This window comes from Sorex fumeus, unplaced genomic scaffold (assembly GCF_029834395.1).
Source record: "Sorex fumeus unplaced genomic scaffold, SorFum_2.1 ptg000034l, whole genome shotgun sequence".
NCBI classification, from domain to species: Eukaryota; Metazoa; Chordata; class Mammalia; order Eulipotyphla; family Soricidae; genus Sorex; species Sorex fumeus.
In genome coordinates, this window is record NW_026606091.1 from 5718525 (window position 1) to 5732505 (window position 13981).

At 34.6% G+C, this 13981-nt stretch overlaps 1 protein-coding gene across 1 annotated transcript in view; it reads left to right on the forward strand.

Annotated features, from left to right (window-relative positions):
- Positions 1-13981, forward strand: part of CCDC171 (coiled-coil domain containing 171) — a 339207-nt gene that overhangs the window by 194673 nt on the left and 130553 nt on the right. Inside the window, exons 20-21 of the mRNA XM_056117342.1 lie at positions 10196-10341; positions 12457-12511. Coding sequence (XP_055973317.1) covers positions 10196-10341; positions 12457-12511 — 201 coding nt within the window. The remainder of the gene's footprint in view (positions 1-10195; positions 10342-12456; positions 12512-13981) is intronic.

The following is a 13981-nucleotide window of genomic DNA, read 5'->3' on the forward strand; positions in this document are numbered from 1 at the left end:
CACATGTCAGAGCCATGCTTGTAGAAGCTCATAGTCACCGGGATTCCATCTGGAGAAGGTGGGACAGCAATACCTACCCCATCTGGGACCTCCCAGTGATATTGGCTTTGTTTGGGGCCCGGAGCATTCTCTGGGAGCTAGGTGGCCCTCCAGCCGGTTTTTGTCTTTGTTGATGTGTGCTGTAAGATGGCGCTGGGGGGCAAGTTGTGGGCGTGACTTCCGGAATCAGAGGTTGCCTGGGAGCCGGGGTGGCCACATTGCAGTTCGGAAAAAATGTCCTGGTACCTGCATGCCAGAGCCATGCTTGTAGAAGCACATGGTCACCAGGATTCCATCTGGAGAAGGTGGTAACTTGCTTTCTTATGGAGTGTAGGATAACATTGCTTTGTCCTTTCTCCCTTGCCACAAGAAGCTTAGGTTTATCAGGTCACACCAATCAAAGTGCTCTCGAGTCACTCCTGTTCTTCTGTTTATCGATAACTGCTTCTTTGTGCTCTCTTCCCCCACCAGTTAATCAGCTTTTCCCCCTAATCAGATTCTGTTAATTTGTAAGGTCAAATCTTTCTAGGACACTGAACTTGTAAGTTAATATTGCCTTTCTCCTCTCCTTATGTATTTTTTTTTTTAATTGAATCACCATGAGAACAGTCACAAAGCCTTTCATTTCAAGTCTCGGTGTGGCAGATTTCCACTTTACTCTCTCTCTCTACTTTTATCACATTCAATATTACAAAAGACCCAGCATTGTTATTTGAAATTTTCCCCAACATTCAGACCTGCCACAAAGACATCATTAGATAATTTGTTTTCTATTGCTGATTATGAAGAGCACATGATCTCGCGTGGCCACAGTAGTGGCCATGCGAATTTGGATTACTGATATTTTAGTAATAAACCTAGAGGGATTACTGCCAGAAGCTCCTGGGTTTTGAGATTGGTACATGTGCCTCTGGCTTCACAGTCGGTCAAAGGCCGGAGGAGGCGTTTGAGGGTGGCAACCTGGAGCATTGTCATGGCGGGGAGCAGGGCCAATTCCATCCCCCATCCCATGAAGCCCCACGTGTCTTGTCAATGCAGTCACATACCTGGCTGTTCATTAGGCTCTAAAAGATGCAGGCCACCATGCTGCCGCCACAAAGGGGGACAGGTGGAGGGACAGATACTCTTTCCCTCCCAAGGCGGCATAGCACCATAGTCAAATACACAGTCCAGATGCATTTCGGTTGGGCATTATATTTTGCTCAGTTTTCCCCACCACCATTCAAGCCTGTTTTTCAGGAACAAATGCTAGATCATTTACTTTCCATTGATCACTTTGCATTTCAGGAAGTGTCACACGGCTGCTTATGTAGCTGCATGGTTTGGAAAATAGTCCTGGTACCCGCACTCCAGAGCCATGCTTGTAGAAGCTCATGGTCACCGGGATTTCAATTGGTGAAGGCGTGGAGAGAGCACCTACCCCATCTGGGACCTCCCGGTGATGTTGGCTCTGTATGGGGCCCACAGAATTCTCTGGGAATTGTGGAGCCCTCCAGCCAGTTTTCTTCTTCACTGCTGTGTGCTGTAAGATTGTGCTGGGGGTGGGTTGTGGGCGCGACTTCCGGAATTAGAGGATGCCTGGGAGCCGGTTCGGCCCCATTGCAGTTTGGAAAATAGTTCTGGTAACCGCATGCCAGAGCCCTGCTTGTAGAAGCACATGGTCACTGGGATTCCATCTGGAGAAGGCGGGGAGACAGCACCTACCCCATCTGGAACCTCCTAGTGATATTGGCTCTGTATGGGGCCCGGAGAATTCTCCGGGAGTTGTGGAGCCCTCCATCCAATTTTCTTCTTACAGTACACAGCAGCAAAGAAGAAATCCTTATGTCTTTTGAATAGTTTACTTTAAAGCAATATCCTTTTGTATAGGCACAAGAAGACAATATTATGCTTTTGTAACTTGGTATTTAATTGGCTTCCGATATTATTCATTCCTGGCCATCTGCTTTCTCAACTTAAGTCTCAGTTGCCCTCACTTTCTAGTGCCCCCCCCCCCCAAAGCAGGGTCCTGACAAGGGACTGGATGGAACCAGGGCAAGCGGTAACTATATGCTACCCTGGCATTGAGATGGGCCTGGCCAAAGTGCCACAATTCTTAAGAATTGTGCATTGATCATGGATAAATGCTGTCATGATCCAAAAGTAACGACAAGACGAGGTCCCTGCTAGGGATAGGAAAGACTAATCTGGCCTGAGCACTGAAGTCTGAGATCGAGTTGGCCCCAGGAGAGCAATTCTATAAGCTTAATGCATCTCTTACTGTGTACATACAAACTAATTAATATTATGAATGCTTATGTGTTTTTTTGGACAAGGAGAGGAGAAACACACCCATGCGATTCCACCCTTGGGTGGGTCGTCCTGCTGAAACAGAATCTGTCATAGAAGCAGCATCCCCTGAGGAAAAGAACTTTAACCCTATTGATTGTGACCAAACCTATGTGTAAGCCCAGCCCCTCATGGTTTTGGGATTTAACTAGACTGTAAGAGTGGGCTGGGGGATCAAGATCCAGAGCCAGAGCCAGAAGGAAAAAGGAGTTCCAGATCAGGGGCTGGGAGAGAAGGAGAGAGAGAGAGAGAGACAGGAATGAATGGGGATGAGAATGGAATAAATGGCATCTGATCAATCAACTGACTTGGTCCTTGCTTCCTCTGGTGTGGAGCGGCCCATGCCCCCCAGAACCTGGGTGGACAGGGGAAGAGATGTCGGGGGCCACTCCCTGGCCACCCTCTGAGATTTTATACAATGGAGTATATATGTTTTTTCATATTTTTTTATTTTTGTCAAATAAAATTATAAATTACTTTCAGAAAATAATTACAGAATTTGATTGATATCCTACTTTTTATTTCTCAAATTATTTTTGTCATATATATCTGCATACTCAGGATTTATGGCTTTGTCAAATGATTAAAATTATGATTCAAATAGTTTTTAGAATTTCATGTACTTGTGAATAGAAATAGAAAATATATGGTTGGGATGCTGCATTTATATAAAGTAAATAATGCATACTCTGCTTGAATAATGTAAACATGCATTTGGTTTTATACTCTTTAGTTTACTAAGGTAAATTATCCACTTATACCAGTTATTTTAAAAATTCTTTGTAAAAAATGGCATATACTTATGCAACTACATCATTATGTGCAAAGGTAAAATCTTGTTAAACCTGTTAAAGCCCAGCTGAAGATGTCAGTGAGCAATTACAATATGGTTAGGATGATCTATTGTATTTATTTTAATTTGGCAGTTATAGTTTGCATATATGATTTCTGAGATGAACATCAGTGAAAATTTCTCCATGATTGAGAATCCTTCAACACCTTCCCATTGCTTTCTGTGACAATAATTAGCCAGTGTCTAGTAATAGAACCTTTTTGAACAATATCTTCCCTCAAATCTTATAGAAAATATTAAAATATTCTAGCTGGAAGAAAATGAGGGTTAGCACACTAAAATGTTCCCTTCCAAATATATTGGTAGAACTTTCTACAATACTTTGTAAAATCATTTTCAAGGAAAACTTTAGTTTTCTAACCATATCTGGATATATGTTTATATATATGTACATACTTTTATTATATTTGTAGTCTTCACTTTTTGGGGCGTGTGTTTTTGTAACACAGCCTGCTGTACTAAGGGCTTACTCTTGGTTTGTGCTCACGGGTCAGCCGCTTGCAAGGTAAGCATCCTAGTCACTGTACTATCTCTCCAGACCCTCATCTTTCATTCTTTTTGTTTTTGTTTTTCTTTTTGGACCATACCCAGTGGGGCTTAGGGTTTATTCCTGGCCCTGTGCTTAGGGATCACTTGTAGTTTTGTTCAAGGGACCTTAAAGATTTTAAAATAATGCCAAAGAACTCAGCCAGTCTTCAGATCTTCAGCTAGATGAAATTGTCAACTGTGTGAATTTTGTTGAAGCTGATCAGAAATCTCTGGCTGTAAAGACCAATAGAAGAATTCATGGACTTGCTCCCTTTGTGTTTCTTAGGAATTTTCTGAGGGAACTCGGAGGTCACTTGAAGAGCTACTTTTATTTTTGCAGCACCACGAGTGTCTTCGGCTATAATTAAGCTATTTTTAAAAGGTCTATAGTGTAACTGAATGCAGCTTGTTTTATACTCTGATAAAACATTGCTGCCATATCACTTCTGACTATGTAGCACTGTAAAATCTAGCTACCATATGCATGTCTGTTTTGTGCCTTTATTAGTGTGTTTGCCATTTGAGAGAGCTCTCATGGTTCTCTTTATTATTGCCTCACTTCTTTTGCTATTTAAAATGTTTTAAGTATTTCTCTCACTTTTCACCTCATTATTGTTCAACACTTTTATCTATCAGAATTTTGTAGTGTTTGTGTGAGGCTTAGAACAAAAAATATTCGGTATATTTTGAAACATTTGAGGTTCCTTTTCTTTCTGTAATGTTTTACTGTTGATCTTCAGTTGGTTTACTTGGAACGATTGTTTTCCTTTTATATTGATATTATTTTGGAGGATATTTTCAAAGAAAAATGTGTGAATGTAGTACTACTGAGTATAAAGCAGAACACAACAAACTATTAGAATATACTTTAAAATTTTAAAGGTAGGTTTTCATTGCTCATTTGCTGCATATTTTGTTATTCATCTACCATCTCTATTTGTAAGAGTCACTTAAATGTATTTGTTTTGTTAATTTTATCTTTTTCAAGGGTGATAAAATAATAATTATTAAAAATTATTTACACACAAATATGTTTTGTAAGACTTATTATGTATAAAAGGTCAGAAGAGGACACATAACTTTTGGACTATGGGATCATAACAGTACTTACAGAATGCGAGAACTACCATGATTATGAATATTAAATTTATTTATCTTATAGTTTATAAAACACTTTCATATTTATTGTTTCACTAGATATATGCGTTCTATCTAGGTCTGTCATTTTTTCAACCTTCAAAGTCGATAAATTACATGATCTTCACCTTTAATTTATAAATATCTTACCTATTTTATGCATAGATCATTAAAAATAATAAGTATCCTAAAGTAAATTAACAAAATGATAGAATTCTTTATTTAAATTATTCATTTAAAATATAGATACCAAGTTTGAATGTGTTCATATATTGATTTTATCACGTCAGTATCTTGACTATTGCTTTTTATAAATTCTCTAATAGCTTATCTTAGACTTTTGAACTTTATAGGAAAATAGGTTATTCTTTGTTTTCATCTCTGACTTGTGTACCCAATTTTATTGAAAGCTTGGTGATTGTTTTATTTTAATTTTATTTCTACTACAATCTGTGTAGTACTTTCACCCAACATTAACTCAATTTATGATTAATTTTATAGTTGTCACATTATAATGGGGGGTGAAGACAGTGTTACTTTGTATTCCAACATTAATTTTAGTACTCTCAGGTATTTTACCAAGTCTACTTCAATCTGGTCACATTTATTCAAAATTAAGTCAGATAGCAGTAAGATAAAAAAGTTAGTGCCTTCCCCCCAAACTTGGGAAATATAACTTCATTCTTTGTAACATTTGTTGCATTGTCTTGCCTTCACTTGGTATGACTGCCTTTTTATATCAAATTGAATAAGCCATTAGCTTTTAGTCTGTAGGAATGTAGATCCATAGATATTTCCCATTAGACAAAAGAAAAATCTATAAAAGTGTTATCCCCTGGGGCTCGGTCTTCCTAGCTAGCCTAATGGTCTAAAGCACTGCTTTACTTATGAGAAAGGACTATGTTGGATGATTCCCTTAATGTCCAGAAAGATTTGTTGGAGACTTATGTATAGTCTTTCAGATAAAACTAATTTTTTGTACTGAACCACATCTGTATATCAAATATTTTGATTTATAAAATTAATCTATCTTTAAGCAAACCTTATATATCATATTTAATTAAAAATTGGTATTTGTTGAAATGTGAAACACAATGGATGTAACTCTACCCAATTTGAAAAGTTTCCTTTTTGAAATAATAGGACTTTAATAAAAGACCTCTAATGGTAATGATTGCAAACTATGAATACACTAAAACCCATTGAATTGTACATTTTAAAAGGGTGAATTATTTGGTATGTGAATTTTATCTCTGTACTGCTATTTAAAATAGATTTCTGTGACACGTTTTCATAAGAGCAAAGTAATAGTAGGTTTATATTCTCAATTTGTTTTTAAAAATTATTAGCCTTAATAAACATTTCAGGCTTGAATAATATGTGTGGCTTTAACAATTTTGTATTATTATTCAACAGTAATATATTTATTATAAAATTTTCAGAAACTATAGCTAAATAAAAAGACATTTATAAAATCTGTGGGTTCACACCTACTCCTAAAGTTTATTATATTTAACTCCTTTTGTTGTACCCATACTTTACCTGACAGCTTTCACTAGTAGTAATATGCTTTTTTATGACCATTTTTACGAAAGCAAGTAGATGCAAAATATCTTCTTATTAGAATAGTTTAGTGAAATCATTGTGTTTTTTCCCTTGGATAGAAGAAATGTATGTATAAGTGAGTGACGATATCATTTTCTAAAAAGAAATACAATGAGTATGTCGCAGAATATCTTTTGAAATACAGAATTTTTGAGATTTTGCGGTAAGAATTTGCTATTAAATTTTTTTGGTTTAAAGTGTGAAAACTTGGATTTTTTGATAAGTGATATTGTGGCATTGTTTCTTGGACAATGTAATATTTTCCTGTCTTTCTTTAAGACTTAAAAGTCATATCAGCATTAAAACATTTAACAGTTAAAATTGTTCACAACACAGTTTAAAGATAAATGCAGTATTGGACTTTGATTTTTTTTGGTAAATATTAAGACCTGAGTACAAAATGAGGGCTGTATTGTGGATTAAGTGAAATATCTCAAGGCTGTGCTGTTCTGATAACTGAACCTGAAGTGACCTTTCTCAGACACAATTACAGAGCTGTATGTTTTTCCTTTAATTTCATCAGGGGTTTAATTAGTATACAAATAAAACTTCCCTTATCTTCCTTTCTACCTAATTGGCTTGTCTTCGCTTATATATGAAGTATGTGAAAGTGGGCTGTAATTAGGGTGACCGAGTTAACCTTTTTTCCTCAAATGTACTGTTGCCTAAAGGCCTCAAGGCCTAAAAACAGTGCTGTGGATTATTGCTTTGCAATCACTATGGTTGTCCCATAGGTTTTCTCATGAGCAGAAGGGCTTTGGGTGCTGCAGGTTCCCACTGCTTAACAGGATCTTCATTCTTCTCCCCACTAAATGTTTATTGATTATCTCGCTGTTCCAGGCTCAGCCTCCAACAACTTAATATCAGGTGACAGTCAGGAGAGTTCTCCAAGTAATTAGAGTTGAGCATTGGGGGAACAATTAGGAGCAGAGTTATTAAACTTGATTTATCCTATTCTCTCCTGAACAGTTTCTTGGATATCAGAACATCACACTTTCACAATCTACCCTGGTTGAGAAATTAGTGGCTAACCTGCTGCTTATCATTGTTGTCTTGCTGCCTAGAGGCACACCCTCCTGGTTTCAGTTATTTGGTTGGAAATATTAGAGTCCATAAAGTTTATCATGGGTTTTAATTAGATAAATCTGAACAGGAGAAGAAAATGCTGAACTTAAAATTATTTATACATGTATGTATTACATATGACACAGGCACATATAGGTAGTTTTTTTTCTTTAAATCTCAGTGTTAGGATTTTTGAAGATTCATTTTTTTCACCAAGAACAAAAAAGGTGAATATTGCGGAAAAGACATATTATTGAACAGCTTTTTATGTCTTCTTGTTTTCCATACATCTCCATAAACCTTAGGGGCCCTCCATCATATGGATTCCAGTACCATCACCCTCAGTTCTTTATAATAAGAACTCTGGAAGCAATAGAGATATGGTTATTATGACTTCAGAAATTGTTATTTTCATGCTAAGAAGTTGTGTTCTATATCACTTTATTTTCTGTAATTTCAATTCTTTAGAAATAGCTATTCAACTCTACCTCTAAAATAATTTTAGTGTTTGGACACTTTGCTAACTCTTTGTCATTGTCCCCTAGAACATGAAAGTCAATGGAAGCAAGCAGATGTTAGATACATAGTATAATTTTAATTCCATACATTTTATCTTCTTTGAATGTGCTAGAATTGCTAAAAAGTCAAGTGAAGTTTTACAATTATTTCATGGTCATGGTTTCTCTCAGATTAGACTCAAGAGTTTCATCTGGACAAAACTGGAGACAGTATCTCAAATACTCTTCACAATGTATAACTGCACTTATGAGAGTTATAGAGCAAGTGAATTAAAATTGTCTCAAGTATATTAGTTCTGTTGGAAGAATAATCAAGTTTTATGTTTAACTAATAGTAGAAGATTATTAGTTTTATATTAACAGATGGAAAACACAGTTTTTTAAAATTACATGAATGATATTGGAAATACTGTTTTTGAAAATACTAAAATTATTATTTATTTTTTAAAATCCAGAACCTCATGATACTTAAATGTTTTTAAATAACTTAGCATTGGCAAAAGAAAAATAAATTTAGTTAGCATTTCTTTCAAAATACTTTTAAACTTGGTTTGAATCAGTAACTAATTAGAGGGATATTTTTGAATATATATTGATAGTAAAGATTTAAAAGAAAATATCTTTTCTAATAAGTAACCACTGTTTGCTTATTTTGAAACTTTAACTTGCTTTTGTCAGACAGCAACTTGACTGAAAGGTGAACTGCTAAATTTAAAAACCTTAAGCAATTTAAAATAAATTGACTCATGATTTCTTTGAGTTTACTAGCATTTAGCATGAATTAGTTGTCCTAATTCCATGCAGATGGTTTGAGGTTTTTATACTGCTTATTATGATACAGTAAATATATTGTTGGAAGAGTTTTAAACATGACATTTCAGGGCTAGAGAGATAGTTCATGGCTTAGACAGGTGCCTTGCTTGCAGTGGGTTCCCCGGCTGGATTCCCATTACCACATATGGTTCCATGTGTACCACCAGGAGTAAGCCCCGAGTACTCTGGACTTACACCCCCCCAAATTGCTCCCCCCAAATAAAAATAAAAGCAACCTCCAAAATATGATATTGCTTCATTTTTGTTATTTACTGGATATATGAAGCATTGTTGATATTAATATGTGACTAAACTCTGAGAAAGAAGAAAAATTATTATCCATATATAATGAATAAGTGCCAATTTAATTGAAAATTTTTTTTGATAATCTCATGTCCTAGAAATTTTATCGATGAAACAATTAACAAGTTATAACAAGTTATTAGTGTTGAATCTCCTGTTTTATATTCTGGAGTTTTAAATGAATCCTAGAAAAATGTTCCTTTAAGTGATGAGCCTTTTATTTTCAGAACTTGATCCCTGAAGTTCTAAGATAAATTTGTACATATTCATATAAAAATTCTTATAAGTGACTATTTCACATGAAGCCAATGGAAAATAATAGTTTTATACTTCTGCTACCAGGAAATATTTATAGAATATATAAAATTTTGAATGCAAGTGTATTCATAACTTCTCTGTTATTTAAAATGTAGTGATCATATTTATGATATTTGTCCTTGACATGAGTTATTTATGATGAAATAAGTGTATTTTACTTTAGAATTCTATTTGCTTATACAGATCCTGGATTGTATATGACAACCCAACAATTATAGATAATAGTTAATAAAGAAAATGGTTCCTTTAAACCTTGGGTGTTCTGTTGTCTCATAGGTATCCAATTTACCTTTTTCTCAGTTACATATACACTTTAGACATATGGAAGTTCTTGTTTAAATATACTCTAAATTTCACACACTTTTCCTTCTGAATTCTTTGTTATCACTTAAAGAAAATGCAACTTGAGGTTTTTATAGTCAGATCTTTTAAGTAAGAATAAAATGTGTTTGCCTTGAAGTATACCCAGAATAAAGTAAGTTGCTATTTTTTCCATGTCTCATCATTTCTATCATTTCTAATTACTAAGTATGTAAAATTTTTGCAAAAAATTTGCTAAACCTTAAAGTGTAATGACCCAAGTCTACTTCCCAGTCAGCCTGTATTCTTCTCTGTTTAATAGCCTATGGCATAAATTGAAGTTAATTATCAGGGCTGACAAGTAACTCTGTTTTCTGTCTGCTTGCAGAGTCTCTCCGAGGCAAAGATGGAGCTGAGAAGAAAAGATCAATCTCTGCGTCAGCTCAATAGACATCTTACCCAGCTGGAGCAGGACAAGCGTCGACTGGAGGAGAACATCCATGATGCAGAGAGTGCCCTCCGCATGGCAGCCAAGTGAGCATTTGGACCTTGGGGAGATCACTTAAAACAGACAAAAGATCAATTCTTACTTTCATGCTCCGGGTTTTAGCCCTGGATAATACAGTGTTAGAAAACAAAAGTACAGCTGTCTCTCTTTGAAATTCTCTGATATATCCTCAAAAAAAGAAAACTCTTAACTCAACATACTAAATGTATATTTCATTGCAAAACCTCAGAGAAGTATGTCTCTGAATAATCTCTAATTATGTACATTTGGGACTCTGTTTTAGAGTTACATGTTTGAAATCATGTTTTCATTAATAGGTAAGACTCTGTCTTAAAGTTTTACATAATATTTTCCACCACATACTTCTCATTCTCTTTTGCACCACTGCTTTCCAAATTTTGCTCTACATATAATATACTGTTTCAAATGATATTTCCATGATACATTAATCATGGAAAATTTAGTTTACAAAATATTTTACAACAGATTAAATTTTTGAAAATGCAGTTTTTTCTTTTTTTTTCTGTTGAGAGAGTATTTTTTCTTTATTTGCCAGGTAATCAAATTAATATACACTGTGAAATTCAAATTGAACAGTTCTCTTGGTTATGTTTGTGTTTGTTCCCCATAACAAATTTCATGAAATGTATTTATACAGTCCTTTGTACAACAGCATGATTTTATGAAAATTAGGTGCTCCTTTAATCCACAATATATATATGTATATACATATATATATTTAAAGCTAACACAGTGCTTTCTAAATTTGGAATTTCTTGGTTACTGTATTTGGCAAACATATACATGTCAATTAAAATCTTTTATTTCAAGATGAGCTCTATTATAAACACAAAATACTGTAAAAATGAATATGTTCTATAAACTGAATTACAGAATAAGGACTCCTTACTCTCAGGATGTCCACAGCTTTGTCACTGGGCATGGGAAATTGCTCATACATAATTATAAAATGAATTTACAGAGGCCAAATATATTTGAATAGCATCAATCGTATCTTAATTGTAAAACTGTATAATAGTGTACCACAGTCTTAGGCAGGCAATTATGTGTAATTACTGCATTTTAAAACTATAAGTTTGACTAAATTAATTTTGTTATTGCTCAATCTTAGATTCCTAATATCAAATGAGTTTACCCTTAGTAATTTTTTGTTTTAAAACTCAGGAAAATCTGAGATTAATGAAAACAGAAAAGCAATCTTTCTTGTTTTATCTTTCAGACTTGTTTCTAATATTAGGAATTTGTTATGTGTATGTTGTATGACTATGGACCTATATACACTTATAACAATAGCTAACATGACATTTAGAGATAATTCATTCATATTATATTTATATTGTATTTTAATGTATATTTTACTATTATGACCAGAATTTTCCATCAAACTTTTAAATTCCTCATTAAGAATAAACACATGATAAAAGAAATTAGTAACTTTGCATATTTCTAGTTGGGGTTATATAGTTATTTTGTGTGTATACACAGAATTATTTATAAGAGGAAAATTTATTTTACATAATACGGAATTTATGATTTTTTAGATGTCTTCTTACATTAGAAACCAGAAGAATAAAAATTTTGCCTTTAGCACATGTTAAATCAATGTATTCATGATTTCCTTTTTTCCATGTCTTTTTCACTCTTTTCTTAACTTTCAAATAGTCAAGCTTTTTCTCCTCCAATTTATGGCAGCAGACATGTCTGAAAATAAGAACAAACTGTGGAAATACATTGGTGAAGATGGTTAAGTTTTTAATTTTTGAAGTATAACTAACCCACTTTTTATTAATAGTGACTTACATTAACATGACTGGAGCGATAGCACAGAGGTAGGGATTTGCGTTCGCACAGCCAGCCTGGCCAAGCCGGGTTTGATTCCTTTGCCCCTCTCAGAGAGCCTGGCAAGCTACCGAGAGTATCTTGCCCGCACGTCAAAGCCTGGCAAGCTACCCGTGACATATTCAATATGCCAAACGCAGTAACAACATGTCTCACAATAGAGATGTTACTGGGCCCGCTCGAGCAAATAGATGAACAACGGGAGAACAGTGCTACAGTGCTATATTAACATGTGTAGTTATAGTAATGTTTCATTAACACCTAACTTATTTTTTTTCTAGAGACAAAGAATGTGTTGCCAGACATATGAGAACAGTAGAAAATATGCTTCATAAGGTACTGTAGTTTTTCTTCAGTATTGTTCAACTATTATTGACATCGTTCTCCTCATCATTAGTTTTCATTAACTACAAAGTACTTAATTCATTTTGTAGCTTTCATTTAAACAAAAGATCATGAAAATTATGTATAGTGCTGTTACATAATTTTTTTCAGAATTCAATGTATGCACTTGATGAAAGTATGAAAATATTGGTTTCCCCAAACTAATAATTGCATTTGAATTATTTGTGGGTTTTGTAACTGAATCAGAAGTCACTGGGTTCTTACAAGTCTCAATGATAAAATATTTTATTACTTTTACTAACCTAACCTATTACCACTCTTAAACCTGTGTATTATTCACACACACACATGCGCATACACGTGCATGCACACACATGCACTCATGCATGTACACACACACGTGCACGCATGCATACTCACACACTTGCACACAGAGGGAAACTTAAACTGGTACTAATGTTTTTCAAACTGTAATCCTATGAGTGAAAGTATAGCAGGTAGTGTAATTGCCTTGCCTGCAGCTTACCCGGTTTGGTCCCTGTGTCACAAATGGTTGCCTGAGCACTGCCAGGAGTAAGCCCTGAGTACCACTGTGTGTGGCCTCTAAACAAAGCAGGTATTTTATCTCTAAAAGAATGTGCTACTAAAGTAGAAATTTTATACGTTTAGTAATAATGTTATTTACAAAGTTGATTGCTTCTGTGTGATGAATTTATTTTAATTTTAAAATGATTTATAGAGTAATGTTTTCATATAGTCAAATACTTAGTATATTAAGTATGTTTTGTTTTAATGTTTTGTTAGCACTTCATATTCAAAGATAAGTTTATTATTTCATTACTTAAAGGTAGAAAAATGTTATGTACATATTATGTTCTAATAGACAATTTGTTGGAATACAAATATTTTTGTTTTAGAATATTTAAATTTATGAATTATGTTCAGAATGATTTTGTGTATTATTCTATAATATTGTTCGTAAACCACTGTAGATATAGATAAATATAGATCTATGTTGGAACCACACCCTAGATGTGCTTAGGGGTTATTTTTGGCTCTGTGCTTGTGATTGGTCCCTGGTGAGTTTGTGGACCTTATAGTGCTGGATAGGTCTGGTGTCAGCCTCATGCAAGGCAAATGCCTTAACTCCTATACTATCCTCTCTCACCGCCTAACTTTTTTGTTGGATGTTTCATGTTTTCATCTGTGCATAACTGGAACTCAGTAAGTAAGGCTGGAGAGAGAGCTCAACAGGCTAAGCATGTGCTTTCTTTGCAGGAGATATTCTTTAAGTTTCTTGAGCACTGTTGGGAGTAGTCTTCAGCATTGTTGATTATACCTACTGTGCTATAAAAGAAGATCCGCAAATATTTTTATTTTACCTGATTAACCTACTTTCTCTCTCCTCCTGCATTATCACTCAACATTTCAAACCCTCAAACTCTCATGCAAGGTGATTGA